At 44.7% G+C, this 18,177-nt stretch overlaps 2 protein-coding genes across 4 annotated transcripts in view; one reads left to right on the top strand and one right to left on the bottom strand.

Annotated features, from left to right (window-relative positions):
• Window positions 1-6,011, bottom strand: part of FTSJ1 (FtsJ RNA 2'-O-methyltransferase 1) — a 31,750-nt gene extending 25,739 nt beyond the window's left edge. The window contains exons 1-3 of one of the 3 annotated variants that reach the window (XM_073599759.1): window positions 4,175-4,278; window positions 3,346-3,509; window positions 1,699-1,827 (exon numbers count right to left, since the gene is read on the bottom strand). In XM_073599759.1, coding sequence (XP_073455860.1) covers window positions 1,699-1,819 — 121 coding nt within the window. In that variant the 5' untranslated portion in view covers window positions 1,820-1,827; window positions 3,346-3,509; window positions 4,175-4,278. Of the gene's footprint in view, window positions 1-1,698; window positions 1,828-3,345; window positions 3,510-4,174; window positions 4,314-5,821 lie in introns of those variants that run through there. The other 2 variants (XM_073599760.1, XM_073599758.1) reach the window with 2 other exon arrangements.
• SFT2D3 (SFT2 domain containing 3) lies at window positions 4,322-6,608 on the top strand. The gene has a single exon (XM_073599761.1). It carries the CDS (start codon window positions 4,374-4,376, stop codon window positions 4,986-4,988), a length of 615 nt encoding a protein of 204 aa, XP_073455862.1. The 5' UTR covers window positions 4,322-4,373; the 3' UTR covers window positions 4,989-6,608.
• The last annotated feature ends 11,569 nt before the right edge of the window (window positions 6,609-18,177 follow it).

Here is an 18,177-nt window from a genome sequence, read left to right as displayed (position 1 = left end):
TGAAAGCGGTACCATTATTTTGCATGGAAATTTGGCGTTTTATATTGTAGGCCTGTAATTCTTAGGAATAACTCACTTAAATCTGTCCAAACAAGAGTCTAGTAGACATCTCGGGTATGATAAAGTTTGAAACACGAAATCATAAATTATAATATAATAAATAACTATAAATAGTGGGGAGACATCGCAGGATCCAGGGGACAAGGTAAGTAAGCTCTTCCTGGATCCTGCGATGCGATCCCGAGTCTGGCTCGGGGTTACCACTTTTGGTTCTGAAATTCCACCCCAAGCCAGACTCGGAAATACCGCCAGGGAGGTTAAGAACTAAGGGTCTATATCATAACTTTTGTTTGGTGGCAGGGCCCCACTATCATTTTTATCTATCTTGTTGGGGATTTATATTGGTTTAGTAAGTCTAGTTCTGAATTAGTTACATTTTCAATTTAAACTTCAATTAAGATTTTTTGGATATTTATATATACACCTTAACATAAAGCTTATTCTAAAGCACTTTTCTTTTTACGCAGCCCTGTCTGACAGCACAGCTGGGTGGTTACCCGACTTTTCTCTACTGCATACAAGCAGTACAGCTTGGATGCATTCATGTCCCCAGTCTGTGACAGGACCGTAAAGGACCAGCAACAGACTGATAAAGTTCTCTCTGTTCACTCTGTGCTCTCCTTCTGTCAACATGTTCCTTTTACAGCGACTCCAACTAACTCTGATGCAGCCACTGTTAAAGTGATTTTAAACCTTTGATTATTAAAAATAAATAAATAAATAATATCATACGTCCCTCCACTGTGCAGCTCGTTTTGCACAGAGTGGCCCCGAACACCGTCTTCTGGGGTCCCTCGGCGGCTCCTCCCCACATCAGATAACCCCCTAGGAGAAGCGCTCTCCCAGGCGGTTACCTTGCGGGTGCGCTCCCGGAGTCCATCATTCGCTGTCCATAGCTGCCGAATGTATGACTCGGTCCTGCCCCCCCGGTCATTGGATTTGATTGACAGCACCGGGAGCCAATGGCTGAGCTGCTATCAACCTATCCAATCAAGAGCCGAGAACCCCAGGCAGAGTGACAGCGCATCTCCCGTGGATCAAGTTCCAGGATTCAGGTAAGTAAAACGGGGGGGGATTGATCACCAGGTGTGCCAGGTGTTTTTTTCACCTTAATGCATAGGTATTCAGAAAGCTGTGGATGCTGTGGTTGTCTGAATACAGTAGCAGGCAGTGGACATTCCTCCAGCCATGCTGTTTAGTGTGCCAAACAAAAGAAACCTGAATGTGTGAGTAGCTTAATGCTGGCCATACACTATACAGAAAATCGGCCGAACCCATTTTCGAAAAACGAACGTTCGACCGTGACCGCAAACGATCGTGCCATCATATAATGACCGATAAATTGTTCAGTGGACATGAATAAATAATTTTTTGTTCGTTTTTTTACATATACCTAGTGCAGACAGTTCGGACGGGAAACACATTAACCTTGCAATTTATCGTACGTTCGGCAGAAATTTTCCAAACTTCCCGTTCGTTTTTTTCCCACAAAAACGTCACAAACGATTATCGATTTGTGCCCATTAACTTGCCGAAAAACGAACGAAGTGTCTATACGAACGATTTTTCGGCCGATTTTTCGTATAGTGTATGGCCAGCATAACACAGTGCAGTACCACATAAAAGCTCTAACGATACCTTGAAAGAGTTGGTATTCCTCATCCAGCTGAAGCAGTTTGAATGCACTTCTCGCTCTCCAGCCTTCCTCTTTCGCCAATCGATAATAAATATCCCGCTTGTCTTTTGACGATCGCCCCATCAGGAATTCTAAAGAGAAAAACATGTAAAAAAAACAAGGAGGTGTGCACTTTAGCTCTGTGTGAGGAAGCGCAGAAAGAGCATACAAACTTCATGAAAATATTGTTCTTGACCAAATAAAAGACAATCAGTCATCCTGTCCATTTCACAACTAGTTGATCCTTACCATGGCTATGCTCCCCCACTGCAACACTGTTTGATTGCAGTCCCCCCCCACCCCAACACTGGTTTCCGCAAACAGTTAGGCCCCTTTCACACAGTAGGTACTGATTGGGTCCACCTGTAAGTTTTTTTTAGGTAGATCCGATCGGACCATCCATTGCTCTCTATGGAGCGGCGGATGTAAACAGACAGGTGTCCGTTTACATCCGCCAACATCCGATCCGCACTGCTTAAAACAGACGGATGGGGGATCCGTTTCCCATCCATCTGGCGGATCGAACAACAGTCGGATGTAAACAGACAGGCGGTCCGTTTACATCTGACCGCCCACAGAGGGAAGTGACCTGTGTCTGTGTTGGCTCTGCATAATAGGAGCGAACACGGACCTGTCATCAGCCTGCTCAGCAGGGATCAGTGGACAGATCCCACGCTGAGCAGGCGAAGTCCGCCCATGTGAAAGAGCCCTTACTTTCAAGGCACGCGTTGAAAGATAACTGTTACAGTTATTAGTGTGCTTATGTTAGCTCTCAACCAAATGGTCAAGCCATCAAATGGTTGGTGTCACAATGGATCACATATGCAGGACCATGGCATCTGCAGATCAAATAGAGGCTACGATAGCAGCTTCCTTGGCTGTAAAAGATAAAAGGGGTTAGTTCTGCTTTAAGGCATATTTAAATAATCTGAGCTCCAGGGAAAACAAAAATCCTCTCTTTGCAGTGGGGTTAACCCCCCACTGCAGTGATTAAATACTTATGGCTAGGGTAGCAATAAAAAAAAAAAAAAAATTTGTTTGATTACCTGTTCTCACTACCGCAGGCTGCCTACCGCTTTAAGACCGATGCCTACAGCTTCTTCTCCCCCATGCTCCAGCAGTTGCATGTCTTCTGGTGTCATCAAAGACAGTGCAGGGCCTCTAGTTTTGTATGGGGCTTGATGACTCTGAGGTACAGTCCACAAGCTGGAGTGTAGGGAAGAAGAGCAGAGTGACGGCTGCCGGGGGGGAAAATCAGGTAAATAAAAGTACTTTTTATGGTAGAAAAATGGGAGGCAGCTTGCGGTAGTGGGGAACAGGTAATCAAAAAGTTGTTGTTTTTTTTTATTGCTGCCCTAGCCATTAGCATTTAACTCTTACAGTGAAGGGGCAGCCCCACTGCCAGGGAGGATTTTTTATTTTCCTGGAGATTGGTTTTAAAGTAGAACTAAAGAAAGGAAAACTTAAAGTGGTGTTCCGGCCGAAATTATACTTTATAAATAAAAATACCCCTATAATACACAAGCTTAATGTATTCTAGTAAAGTTAGTCTGTAAACTAAGGTCTGTTTTGTTAGTTTATAGGAGTAGTTTGTTATTTTATAAACTTACAGCAGGCCGTGGCCATCTTAAGTCTGGGCATCTGAAGCCAGACTGCATTTCTTCCTAGATCTCATCCTTGCAGATCTCGCACATGCTCAGTGCAGCACAAGCAGTGTAATAGGTTTCAGGTCAGGTTTCCATAGCAATGGCAGTTTCAGAGGAAGTTGCCGCCCCTTCCCAGAAGGCATTGAAAACAGGAAATGATGCGATGGGCCGCGGCCAGGGAGGAGGAAGTGAAAAATGAATACAGCAGATATACAGTAAGTGCTGAGAAAAAAAATAAAAAAATATCCAATTTGTTTACAGTGCACAGTTTAGTGGGGGATGCTGGAGAGTTGTAAAAGTGGGTGGAACTCCACTTTAAGTTTCTGTCAACGTTTCTCATCTCTCGTCAGCATCTTCTCCGGAGTGCTGGTCTTCAGCCATCTCCATTGGCTGGTGCAGAAAGACGTCACTCCAGCGCATGCACAGAAGGCAGTCATTCTGGCACACAGAGATCAGGTCGGCAGTGTAAGCTGAGCTTTGCATGCACAGCTCAGTTTACACGGTCAGGGAAGACATCAAGCAGGCAGGTAGGGGCATTTTATTGCAGAAGACACATTGCATAAACACCTGACAGGAATGTTAAATCTTTACCCACTCTATCGAAAGCTTGCTATGGACTCAGTGCATCCTGATCTGTCTTAATGCTGCTGAGATCTGAGTCACACAGAGGAAAAGCTGAATGACCATAGGGCCCCAGAGGCTCCCTAGTTACAAAAGGCCAGGATATCCATAAATTGGGTAGGGGGTTCCTGGGCAGAACTGTAGCAGTCCTTACCATGCACAGCACACTCACCTATGCTTTCTAAACCTGAGCTGGGAACAGTCAAGACGGACGAATCCAGCCACCACGCACCAGTACCTTGTTTAGTCTCCAACAAAATGGCCGCGAGCAAATCAGAAACAGACCTCTAGTGGCGACCACTATGTACGGTGGCCTGGATGTTTTCGACAATCTTTATTTACACAGAGACAAAGGCGGAAGTGTCGCCGCTATGGCGGATCTTGGTAGACAGTTGCAGGAGTACGTGGCTCAAAATAAAGCTGGAAATAGTGGCAGTGCTTCCTCGGTGTCTTCATCCCCTGGGGAGCGCACAGAAGGGGGATGGAAGGCCTGGCTCTCCCCTCCCAGCACTGGATTGTCCTGGTCATGGACTCCTGTGGATCCAGACCCTCTGCTGCCAGGAATGTCAGGGTCTCAGAGGCTGATTGGAGCTGTAATGTGCGCAGGAATGGCTGCATTGTGTTTCGCCCTGTCCGGTCTGTATGTGCCTCTGCTGCTGCTCCGCGCCCGGAAATTTGCCATGCTGTGGTCCATGGGGTCGCTCCTGGGCCTGTGTGCCGCGGCGTTCCTGCGGGGCCCCAGTCGGCTGCTGCGAGAGCTTGATCCATGGCTCCTGCTATATCTGGTGGCACTTGGTGGGACGCTGTATTCCGCCCTGGGGATCCGCAGTACTTCACTCACTGTGCTGGGGGCTGCCGTGCAGATCATCACCGGAGCCGCCCTGCTGCTGGGGATGCTCCCAGGCGGAGCTGCAGGAAGACGGTATATCAGTGGACTTTGTGGAAGCCTGGTGAGGAAAGGAGTCTCCAAAGCCCTACCAGTGTGAGAAGCCACCCATGAACACCAGGAGACCACTATGGGACCCATGCCAGACTAAAGGCTCTACTTTGGTGTTCATTTTTGGAAAAGAATGTTCAAAAACATACCAGTGCGAAAAGCGACCCATAAAATCCAAGGGAATGCTATAGGGCCCACGCTGGACTAAGGGCTCTGCTCAGTTAATTTTAGGAAATGAGTCCTCAAACCCTGCAAGTGTGAGGAGTCACCCATGAACAACAAGAGACCACTATGGGACCCCATTCCGGACCAAGGGCTCTGCTCTGGTGTTAATTTTTCCAAAAGCATCTCCAAAACCATGCCAGTGTGAAAAGCAACCCATAAAATCCAAGAGACTGCTATGGAACCCACTCTGGACCAAGGGCTCTGCTGAGTTAATTTTAGGAAACGAGTCTTCAAAGCCCTGCAAGTGTGGGGAGTCACCCATGAACACCGGGAGACCACCATGGGACCCATGCCGGACCAAGGGCTCTGCTTTGGTCTCTTCACCAAAGCCCCTGTCAGTGTGAACAGTGACCAATAAAAGAGACTGCCTTGGGACCCATGCCGGACTAAGGGCCCTGCTCTGGTGTTAGGTTCCTGAGATTCCAGTGTGAACCTGAGATGACTTAAAAGCCCTGCTGTGGTTGAGACTCTTCCTGGATTAATCAAAAACACAAAGACTGGCCCTCCTAATGATTTAACCATTTTCCTTAACTATGCAGTGAACTTGAGTAGTTAAAATGGAATTCCAGGATAATCTAACTACTATTAAAACTGCCCCCCTCCCCCTTCCCAACACGTATGCTTACTTACCTGTGTAAGAAAAATGTGTATACTTGCCTATTTTCGGACCACTCCAGTTCAGTTATGTGATCCCGCTCCCCTGTATTGACCAACACTAGATGGGTCATAGTAAGCCTATAGATGACATCACTGCTGCAGGCGTAACCAGCCACTGTCGATCTCCCTCCCTTGCAGCCAGTGCTGGCTGGCACAGAGGAGACCACATGACTGGAGCAGACTGAAAATGATTTATCCTGCAATTCCACTTTAACAACTCCCTGCTGCAACAAGTCAGCACAGGCTTATGAGAGAGGAATAATTGCAGAACAATCCTAGTCGAAAACCTGACAGAGTCTCCAAGAAACTTGGGCCTAGCCAGAAGAATTATCTTTCAGCAAGACAATGAGGGAGATTTACTAAAACTGGTGAACACAGAATCTGGTGTGGCTGTGCATAGTAACCAATCAGCTTCTCACTTTAGCTTGTTTAATTAAGATTTTCCAAAAAACAATAGAAGCCGACTGGTTACTATGCATAGCTGCACCAGATTCTGCGCGCACCAATTTTAGTAAATCGCCCTCAGTGATCCCAAACATATAGTTCATGTCATGAAATGGCCAAATTGAGAAATATTGTGTGCAGATGTGCAAAGCTGACAGAGACCTATCCACACAGACTTACTACGGTTATTACTTGCCTATTTTTAATACTGACTGGAAGAGGGTGAATGCTTATGTAGTTCAGTTTGTGTTTTATATAATGTAATTTAAATCACTTTGCAGAGATTCTTTATTTTACAATTCTTGTATATGAAGAAAGACTAATAAAAAAAATCAGTACAATATGTATACTGTATTATTCATAAGATTGTAGCAAACACAACTACAACATCCACCTTAGAAGAATATCATTCCCCAACCAGGTGAGACCCAGGTCCAAGATATAAATGATAATGTGCTTAAATACAATAAAAATATACAGTCATGTGGGAATCATATAAACAAATACTTAGTTATATATTAAACCTATAAATATGTTTAAATACAGACAATTATGGGGTTGATTTACTAAAACCGGAGAGTGCAAAATCTGGTGCAACTGTGCATGGTGGCCAATCAGCTTTTAACTTCAGCTTGTCCAATTAAGAATTTGAAAAGAAAAAAACTGGGCAGCAGCCCCTCCCCCCCAATACTTACCTGAGCCCCATTATGATCCACGATGTTGCATGCGATTGCTCCACAGAGAACCAGAACGGGGATCTGTCAATGTAAACAAACGGATCCCCATTCTGTCAGAGGAGTACAGAGTGATCGTCTGTTCCTAGTGATTAAGAACAGCGATCTCTCTCTATTCCCAGTCAGTCTACTCCTCCCAGGGAACACATTTAACCCCTTGATCGCTCCCTAGTGTTAACCCCTTCCCTGCCAGTGTCATTTATACAGTAAGCATAGCACTGATCGCTGTAAAAAATGTCACTGGTCCCAAAAAAGTGTCCGATCTGTCCGCCGCAATGTCACAGTCCCGCTAAAGATCACTGCCATTACAAGTAAAAAAAAAAAATAAAAATGCCATAAATCTATTCCCTAGTTTTTAGACGCTATAACTTTTGTGCAAACCAATCAATATACCCTTATTGGCCTAAACTGATGAAGAATTTTATTTTTTTTACATTTTTTATTTTTTGGGGATATTTATTATAGCAAAAAGTAAAAAATCTTGGTTTTTTTTTTTCAAAATTGGCCTTTTTTTGTTTATAGCGCAAAAAATAAAAACCGCAGAGGTGATCAAATATCCCACCAAAAGCAAGCTTTATTTGTGGGGAAGAAAGTACATCAATTTTGTTTGCGTACAACATCGCACAACCATGCAATTGTCAGTTAAAATGACCCAGTGCTGTATCGCAAAAAAATGGCCTGGTCATTAAGGGGGCAAATCCTTCCGGTCCTTAAGTGGTTGAGGTAAAAAAATGTTCACGCATCAGTATTAGTTTTGGAACTACATTTCCCACGATGTTCATGCACGCTGCAGTGTTGTTAAGCATCATGGGAAATGTAGTTCCAAAACATCTGGGATGCTAAGGTTTGCCATCACTGCCCTAGATACTAGACAACCATGCTGCAACCGCATGCGATGTGCAGGGCAGTTGCAGCACTACCCCATTCACCTGATAATTTCTGCCACAGCCATGAAGCAAAGCATTGTGGCCGCTGCATGTGTACACCCCTGGCTGCTGCCTTCAAGCTAAAGATTGAGCAGTTGAAGAGTGGAAAAAATGCGGCTTAATCGTGGGGTTCCCCCCTCCAACGCACGTTCTGAGAAAAAATTACAAGTTCTAAAATCTTTTCTTATTAAAGTGTTTGTGAAGCCAACGCTCTTTTAAAATTGGATAGGGTGTGAGGGGTTGAAATCTCTGTCAGCTTGTTATTGCTGTCTGAGTCCCCTGTGGAAAGATTCACCTTTCTGTTTGTCCTGGTGACCACTGTTACTGGGACAGAAAAGGATACAGTTGTCATGAACAGAAGGAGAGGGGAAATCCTCTGAAGTGAACTTTTTCTGGTGACAAAAGCCACATGGGCATTGTTGGTGCGGTAAAACCAGCCAGTCGAGCTGCTTGTTTTATCCTATCAAATCCCAGCAAAGGCCACCAAATGGCCCCATGCACATTGTTCTGGCCCCCAGGCTTTTCAGAGCAGATAACAAAGTGGGTAAGTTGTGTTCAGCAGGCAATACTGTCTGCCAATGTGCTCCATAGAAGTGAATAGGGCAGCACCTCTACCATGTCTAATGGATGCAGTTGCGGTGCGGCCTAGAGGGGTTTTAGCGTGAAATCCCTCTTCAAACAGGTGTCTGGTAGTCGCATGTCACCTCCTGATCGTCTTTTAACCACGGGCACACTACTGCTGACAAATCCAGATCATAAGTCAGTGGTACTGTCCATATGAAGGGGGCTTAAGAACTGATATCCCTTTTATTTGGAGAACTTTTACTTCCTGGTGTTTCTCTGGGACAGGATGTGAAAGGAAATCTCCCCAACAGGAGAGAGAGTTTTTAATTATAGCTAGAGCAGAGAGGGAGTATAACACCTGTCAGTTTTTATTGCACCTTGTGCCCCCATTAGGGAGATTCACCCTCTCAGTTCACCCTCTGTCCTGTTTACTATTATCACTTAAAGTGAAAGTCAAGGAAAACATCAAGCTTTGGGCTGATACCAGAACAGAAATAGAGGGGGAACTCTTTCAATGGGAACACTTGTTCCCGTGACCCTAGTGACACCCAGGGGTTCCCTTACTTTGGAGGGATTTCCTCTCACTTCCTGTTTTGCTTAAGGGACAGGAAGTGAAGGAAAATCTACCCAATGGGACACAGTTAGCAAACAATTGACTGGGGTTATTACCTTCCCTTACTCTGTTAAAAATGAAAACAAAGTTTTGCCTTTAGTGCTACTTTAAGACCATACTTTTTCCAAAATGTGAATTGGCTTTACATACACTTTAATTACATTGTCAGCAAGCTCCATTTTTATTGGCTAGGCTGCACCCTAGTTGAGCATACCAATGGAAAGAATAAGCCAGTATGAAAGCTCTGACTATAGGCCTTTATGTACCCCCAGCAACCAATATCTGTCCTGTTGCTGGGTGAGTTAGAATATGTGAGGCAAACACTGTTTGCTACCTCAGTTCAGTTAACTACTTGTTGCAGGCCAATACGAAGGGGGTGTGGCTAAGTGGAGGGGCGGAGACCTGGCCTTCTGTGAGGTGAAATCAGTGTGAGGAGAATTTTGTGAGGGGAAGATAAAATGGAGGCTGAAGGTAAGCTACTATCTGTAATGGGGGCAAGTGTGAATGGCTGTGTGGAAGGACAACACAAAATATATTTCTGGTTCAATGAGGTACTGGAAGTCTCAGCATGGCTTGACTCCATAGCAGCAGCCACTGAGCCACCTTCTCTGACAGAGAATAAGCCACCTAGGGCTGGAAATTACCAGCCTTAGGCTCCATTAACATCTGCCCATTGTGCCAATGTGTGTTTTTTTCATGCTTTTTTTGCATAGGGCAGCTACAATAATGAGACACAAATCAGCGCGATCACTAATTACAAAATAAAACAAGTGCCTAATCACCAAGGCAACAATCTGCCACCCGCACTCTCAAGTGTTTCCACTGATCCACCACAGACAATTTTGCGCAGCTATAATATATATATATATATATATATATATATATATATATATATATATATATATATATATATATTAACTGCTTCTGGACCGCCCCACGTACATTTACTGAGGCAGGGCGTTCCAGCTGCGCAAAATCATGTACCTGTACATGATTTCGTGCACACGGTTTAGGGGACGCGTACGCCGCCGGCGGCACACCTCTTCTGCTGTGATTTGACACATCGGGAGCCAATCAGTGGGTCCGGCCGGTACGACCTGCCGATTGTTCACAGGAGAGACGGATCAGCCGTCTGCCTGTGTAAACAAGGCAAACGGGGGATCTGTCAGGAAAGGAAAGAGAGATCTTGTGATTCAGCTAAGCTGAATCACTGATCTCTCTTTTCCTTCAGGGTGACACTGCCCCACACAGTTAGTAAACACCTCCCTAGGGAACATTTAACCCTTTGATCGCCCCTGGTGTTAACCCCTTCCCTGCCAGTGCCATTTATACAGTAATCAGTGCATTTTTATAGCACTGATCACTGTATTGGTGTCATTGGTCCCCAAAAAGTGTCACTCACTGTCAGATTTGTCCGCCGCAATGTCGCAGTCCCACTAAAAATTCCTGTGTGTCTCAGAAGGGGTTTTTAGTATTAACAATATGAATTTAACATTCAGATATAAGTTAAGTTTTAATTATGGTTCAATATAATAATGTTGTAATTGTATATATTGTGTATTTACCAATGAACAGATTGGGATAGAGAGGATGTAGGTATACGGCATTCAAAAACAAACAGAATTATATGGCGCACTTCAGAATAGGGTTAAGTACTATGAGGCAAACAATGATGTGACTGTGTCATATACTATGGCAGTCTTGGTATGTCCATTGTAATGGTTAGTCCTTGAACAAATAAGAGGGCTATCCTTAGTGGCTGCTGGCTTGAAGAGCTAGAAGAGACTCTGGGGTATACAAGACAGACACAAAAGCAGCGTCATCTAAGTGTAGCAATGTGACATTTTAATTTAGAGGACTGTAAGGATTACACTCACAAAAGGTGATTAATCACTTCAATACCGGGCACTTATACACGTTCCTACCCAGACCAATTTTCAGCTTTCAGCACTATCACATTTTGAATGACAATTGCGCGGTCATGCGAGGTTGTACCCAAACTAAATTTTTATCATTATTTTCCCACAGATAGAGCTTTCTTTGGTGGTATTTGATCACCACTGGAGTTTTTATTTTTTTTGTGCTACAAATAAAAAAAGACCGAAAATCTTGAAGAAAAAAAAAGTTTTTCTTCGTTTCTGTTACAAAATGTTGTAAATAAGTAAGTTTTCTCCTTCACTGACGGGCACTGATGAGGCAGTACTGATTGGCACTGATGAGGTGGCACTGATAATGAGGCACTGATAAGCAGCACTGATGGGCACTGATAGGTGGCACTGGTGAGCACTTATAGGCGGCACTGATGGGCAGTACTGATAGATGGCACTGTTAGGCAGCACTGATCAGGGGGCACTGATGGGCAGCACTGATAGATGGCACTGTTAGGCAGCACTGATCAGGGGGCACTGGCAGGCGTCACTGATGGGCACAGAGTGCCATCCCTATTGGGCACTGATGGGCATCCCTGGTGGTCTTGGGTGGGCATCCCTGGTGGTCCTGTGTGGGCATCCTCGATGGGTCTGCACTGATAATCAATGAGCTGATTATCAATATACTGCTCTTCCTGTTTACACTGTGATCAGCTGTGATTGGTCGAACTGATCACGTGGTAAAGAGCCTACCTCAGAGGCTCTTTACTGGGATCGGAGTTGCAGTGTGTCAGAGTGACACAACACACCACCCTGCGGGCGCGCGCTGGCAGCTTATTCTGTTGGACGTCATAAGATGCTCAGTCAGGATAACAACCACCACCGCATTTCATATTGCTATATGGTGGGCGGGAAGTGGATAAGGATATCCACATTGTTTGGTCTCAGTTTCCATGTGTAGCTACATAGATCTGGTCTCATTAGCCGCTGACTCCTGACATATTAGTGACTCCCACCAACGACGAGATCCGCTACACTTGCGAAATGGGAGTCAGCTGCTTGAGGTTTTTGCTTTTTCCTTGTCAAGTTACTTAAAGCAAAAGTTATTTGTCGTGTGCAACTTGCAGCAGAGGATAAAGATTTGTGTTGTTCATTTTGGCAGGATCTTACTGAGGAGGAAATGTTGGGAAGCATTCTGACAGCACATGCGTTAGCTGTTGAGGCCAGATTCCCCCTTAGCAAAGTTCAGCCTTTAATTCAGGTCTGTTCTGAGCTGCTATTTCAGTTTATCTCTCAGGGCCATTATGTTTTTAGTCCTCCATTTACTATGTTCCAGGCTGGATTTTTAGGATGGTTGCTTAAACATTGTGCAGGTTCCTATTTCCAGCAGTATTCAGCCTATTCAGAACAGGTGTTGTTGGATTGTATTGCTGCTGTGCACTCCTTAGGCTGGATTCACACCTATGCATTTTTAGTGCTTTTTGCATTTTGCAGATTTGCACCACAGTCCATTTAACGTGGTTTCCTATGGAACACGTTCTGTAGTGCAAATCTGCAAAATGCAAAAAGCACTAAAAATGCATAGGTGTGAATCCAGCCTAAAGCGGACCTTCAGTCATTTTTTCAACTTTCCATCTATTAAATCTTCTGCCCTTGTTGTTTTACCTTTGGATAGTAAAACTTTTTTTTTCTGCCAGTAAGTTATCATTAGCCTAGGTTTATTACATCATGCACAGCTCTCTCTCTCTCTCTTACTCTGGTGAGAGTTTTCCAGGAAGGGAGCGGGATGAGTCATAAGAGGGCCAATGAAAGCTGCAGAGCTGGAGGTTTGCCTCTGTGTGTCTGTGTAAATCCAGGAAGTGAACAGGAAGCAGCTTCAACTGCCCACAGTTAAAATGGATGCAGCCAGACTTAGTGGAGGGAGAATACTGCAGCATATTTGGCAAGTACAAAATGACAGTATACATACGTAGCACCCTGGTGTTTAGGCAGGGTTGCTAACAAATTTAGTTTGCCAGGTGGTAATTGTGCTGGCTATTTGTTAGAAGATCAACTGATTCCTCCCTAATTCTGGAATTGCTGTACTTTTTCTCTTCTGTCACTGGGTGGCACTGTGGCTGGTGACATTAGAATGACAGGGGCTTAGCAAGGTCAGATCATAAATGGATGGGGTGTCTCGGCCAAATGGCAGGGGTTTCTTTAGTCCCTTGGCCTGCTGGGAGAGCATATTTATTTGGGTGGAGTCAGGTGATTGGGGTTCTGTGCCACCTGGACGGCTGTCTGGGTGGACGTGTGTTACGTCGCCCCGGGTTGCTAGGCTGGAAGCCTGAGGCCTATCCCAGGGACCCCTGGCTGCTAGGCTGCCTGAGGCCTAACCAGGAGAAGCAGCATTGGGTTGGTACTGCAGGATTGGAGTCCAACTGAGTTGAGAAGGTTCAGTCGAACCAGTTGTGGTCGGAGGTACAAAGGAAGCTGTTGCCACTAAGGGACCATCCATCTTACTACAGTAGACTAATGTGAGTAAGCTTGAGCAAGTGCCAGAGCAGTCTTCTCACTAGCCGGGGGATGGTGAAGAAGTGGGAAAGCATCAGCAAGTGCCAAGCCAGGGACCCAGCAGGATAGCGGGGTCACGCTTGAGGAGTATACAGCGGGATAGCTGTGGAAGAGCTCAGGGGATCCAGTGACAACTGGGATCAGGAAGTCTAGCGAGAGACTGGGAGCTCAGTGAGTTAAGATCTACAATAGGATACTGTGAGATAAGTAAAGGAATGTTCTGTGTTACCAAGAGTTATGTTATGTACAACTACCTCTAGTGACTGTTGCAAGATTAGTTGTCATAGGAGACAGCGGTCCTACCTATACAGAAGTGTTATCCTATCCAGCTGGAGGCCTTTCACTGTATAGCTGTCTACCTATAGAAGTCTCGGAGTCTGCCAGTTATCATTGCATATACCTAAGGGTGTCCTGGCCCTAACCCTCCCACCCACAGTTCTGTTAATAGATAATAAATCTCTTGTTCACATGCAAAAGTTACTGACGCCCATCATTTCTTCTTGCATCATACCCACCATGCCTGGTAACCCACTCTACAAGTAAGGATGTCAGCTTTCCCATGTTGATGAGGACAAGGACCTCTTCCCAACAACCCTGACTGGTGGTTGTCGGAGTCTGTGGGCGGAGGGGCTTATCAGAATCTGGAAGCCCCCCCTTTAAGAAGGGGGCCCTCAGATCCTGGCCCCCCATGTGAAAGGTTATCGGGTACATAGTACCCCTATCCATTCACCTGAAAAAGCATTTAATTGTAAAAAAAAAACATCAAAATGTTTTTTGACAAGTCCTTTATTAATAAAATAGCTCTGAGCTGTCTTCTTCTGCCGCTGTCTCTAGCACCGGGGGGAAAACAGCAGCGTAAAAGACAACAGCACCAGGAGAGGCGGCGGTGGGAGAAGACAGCTCAGAGCTATTTAATTAATAAAGGACTTGTCAAAAACCATTTAGTTTTTTTTTTTTACATTTCACAGCTTTTTCAGGTGAATGGGTAGGGGTACGATGTACCCGATACCCATTCACAAAGAGGGGACGGGGATCTGGGGGCCCCCTTCTTCAAGGGAGACTTCCAGATTCTGATAAGCCCTGAGCCCTCAGACCCTGACAACCACCGGCCAGGGTTGTCGGGAAGAGGCCCTTGTCCTCATCAACATGGGGGCAAGATGCTTTGGGGTGGGGGGCGCAGAGCCATGTTAAATACACTGTAGTGTGTTTCTGCAAAACTGAAAATGCAGTAAAAAATGCATAGGTGTGAACCAGGACAACGACCCAAAGCATACATCCAAATCAACAAAGGCATGGCTTCACCAGAAGAGGATTAAAGTTTTGGAATGGCCCAGCCAGAATCCAGACCTGAACCCCATTGAAAATCTGTGGGGTGATCCGAAAGTGCTCTGCACAGGAGATGCCCTCGCAATCTGACAGATTTGGAGTGTTTTTGCAAAGAAGAGTGGGCAAATATTGCCAAGTCAAGATGTGCCATGCTGATAGACTCATACCTAAAAAGACTGAGTGCTATAATAAAATCAAAAGGTGCTTCAACAAAGTATTAGTTTAAGGATGTGCACACTTATGCAACCATATTATTTTATTTTTACTTCCCTCCACCTAAAAGATTTCAGTTTGTTGTTCAACTGAGTTGTACAGTTTATAAGTTACATTAAAAGTGGAAAAAGTTCTGAAATGATTTGATTTATCTTTGTTTCATTTTTTTACAACACAGAAACCTGACATTTTAACGGGTGTGTAGACTTTTTATATCCAATGTTTATATATTAATTGGAGACATATGAGAGACTATTAAAGACACATATTTATATATAAAATGAATTGCGCTGCACTGTATTGGTAGTATTAAGCATAGGGCAGCCATTCATTTGAATGAACTCCCCTATGTGCAACAAACGTTCCAAAAGAAGCTCCCACACCTATTTGGGAAGTGAGCTTTGGACATATTTTGCTCAACAAAACACACGTTTCCTGGCCACATTTGGAGTACCCTAGAGGTGACTGAAGAATTTCCCCAACCATCTGTATGGTCTAAGAGAGGGGTCTCCAAACTTTCTAAGCAAAAGGCCTATGTAATATTTTTCAGGCTTTAGGGGGGGCGGACTGTGGTCATCGGGAGTTGATCATCGTTGATGTCATTGGAAGGAATTGTGCCCTTCATTGGTGTCAGTGAATAAAATAGTGCTCTAAGGACCAGATAAAAGCAAGCAAAGGGCTGCATCCGGCTCCCAGGTCGCAGTTTGGAGACTACTAGTCTAAGAAACCGGAAGCGACAAGTATTTTATAACTTTCAGTTTAGCTCAGATGTAAACAAGCCATTATTGACTTGTTAAAGCATCTGATCAAACTGCTCTCAGTTTGATCAGATGCTTTTCAGGGCAGAGAGAGACCTGGGGTCTAATAAACCTCAGACGTCTTAGTAAAGAGTACCGGTCACTGCCCATGCTATTACAAGGGGTGTTGTGCATCCATTGTAATACCAAAAAAAATGCTTAAAAAATAAAGAGACAGTGTAACATTTTTTTAAAATAAATATTAAGCACCCCCACCCCCCTGTGCTTGTGCGCAAAGGCGAATCCATATGTAGGTCCCCACATGCAAATGTAAACAGTGTTCGCACCACACATGTGAGATATCAGCGCAAATGTTATGGCGAGTGTGAATGGGGAACAGGTGTGCTAAATTTGGTGTTATCGCTCTCACTCTCTCATACTGGTCAGTGGATTGTTCAATATGACACCTCATGGCAAAGAACTCTCTGAGGATCTGAAAAAAAAGAATCATTGCTCTATTTAAAGATGGCCTAGGGTATAAGAAGATTGCCAAGATCCTGAAACTGAGCTGCAGCACGTTGGCCAAGACCACACAGCGGTATAACAGGACAGGTTCCACTCAGAAAAGGCCTCGCCATAGTCGACCAAAGAAGTTGAGTGCACGTGCTCAGTGTCATATCCAGGGGTTGTCTTTGGGAAATAGACGTATGAGTGCCTCCAGCATTGCTGCAGAGGTTGAAGGGGTGGGGGGTCAGCCTGTCAGTGCTCAGACCATATGCTGCACACTGCATCAAATTGGTCTGCATGGCTGTCTTCTCAGAAGGAAGAATCTTCTAAAGATGATGCACAAAAAAGCCTGCAAACAGTTTGCTGAAGACAAGCAGACTAAGGACATAGATTACTGGAACCATGTCCTGTGGTCCGATGAGACCAAGATAAACGTTTTTGGTTAGATGGTGTCAACCGTGTATGGCGGCAACCAGGTGAGGAGTACAAAGACAGTTAAGCATGGTGGTGGGAGTGTCAGGGTCCGGGGCTGCATGAGTCACTGTGGCTGAGTGCCAGAGATGCAGTCGGGAGATGGGAGAAAGTTGTAGAAAGTCAACCATCACTGCAGCCCTCCACCAGTCGGGGCATTATTGCAGAGTGGCCCGACGGAAGCCTCTCCTCAGGGCAAGACACATGAAAGCCGCATGGAGTTTGCTAAAAAACACCTGAAGGACTCCAAGATGGTGAGAAATAAGATTCTCTGGCCTGATGAGACCAAGATGGAACTTTTTGGCCTTAATTCTAAGCGGTATGTGTGGAGAAAACCAGGCACTGCTCATCACCTGTCCAATACAGTCCCAACAGTGAAGTATGGTGGTGGCAGCATCATGCTGTGGGGGTGTTTTTCAGCTGCAGGGACAGGACGACTGGTTGCAATTGAGGGAAAGATGAATGCGGCCAAGTACAGGGATATCCTGGACGAAAACCTTCTCCAGAGTGCTCAGACTGGGCTGAAGGTTAACCTTCTAACAAGACAATGACCCTAAGCACACAGCTAAAATAACGAAGTAGTGGCTTCACAACAACTCTGTGACTGTTCTTGAATGGCCCAGCCAGAGCCCTGACTTAAACCCAATTGGGCATCTCTGGAGAGACCTAAAAATGGCTGTCCACCAACGTTTACCATCCAACCTGACAGAACTGGAGAGGATCTGCAAGGAGGAATGGCAGAGGATCCCCAAATCCAGGCGTGAAAAACTTGTCTTTCTCAAAAAGACTCATGGCTGTATTAGATCAAAAGGGTGCTTCTACTAAATACTGGTCAAAGGGTCTGAATACTTAGGACCATGTGATATTTCAGTTTTTCTTTTTTAATAAATCTGCAAAAATGTCAACAATTCTGTGTTTTTCTGTCAATATGGGGTGCTGTGTGTACATTAATGAGGAAAAAAAATTAACTTAAATGATTTTAGCAAATGACTGCAGTATAACAAAGAGTGAAAAATTTAAGGGGGTCTGAATACATATATATATATGGACAAAAAATGGGACAATTGCTCCAATGCTGCAATCCATTTACTGAAAATCTTCAAAAAGTACAAACATGTAATGCCAATACGCTACTGCACAGTTACGAACATCACTGTTCTTCGTTAGGTTGTGTGTAACCTTCTGTTGGATATCATCATGCCTTTATCCCAACCCAGGGCGTAACAACACTTTTTTCCCTAAACACTTCCTCCAAGACCATAAAACGAAGGTCTGAATCCTGATGTCCCTGTTCTAGGAAATGTCGGGATACTGGCAGACCGGGTTGTTTGTGTCTAATTGTACTTCTATGTTGGGCTATTCTGTCTTTAATTTTTTTAGTTGTTTCCCTGACATAAATC

Source organism: Aquarana catesbeiana, linkage group LG09, assembly GCF_042186555.1.
Source record: "Aquarana catesbeiana isolate 2022-GZ linkage group LG09, ASM4218655v1, whole genome shotgun sequence".
Taxonomy (NCBI): domain Eukaryota; kingdom Metazoa; phylum Chordata; class Amphibia; order Anura; family Ranidae; genus Aquarana; species Aquarana catesbeiana.
The sequence above is the reverse complement of the archived record's forward strand: the minus strand, read 5'-3'. Positions and strand labels throughout refer to the sequence as shown.

Bases quoted from the DNA above. Each gene is read 5' to 3' on its own strand.
- SFT2D3 (XM_073599761.1), top strand. From the start codon at position 4,374: ATGGCGGATCTTGGTAGACAGTTGCAGGAGTACGTGGCTCAAAATAAA.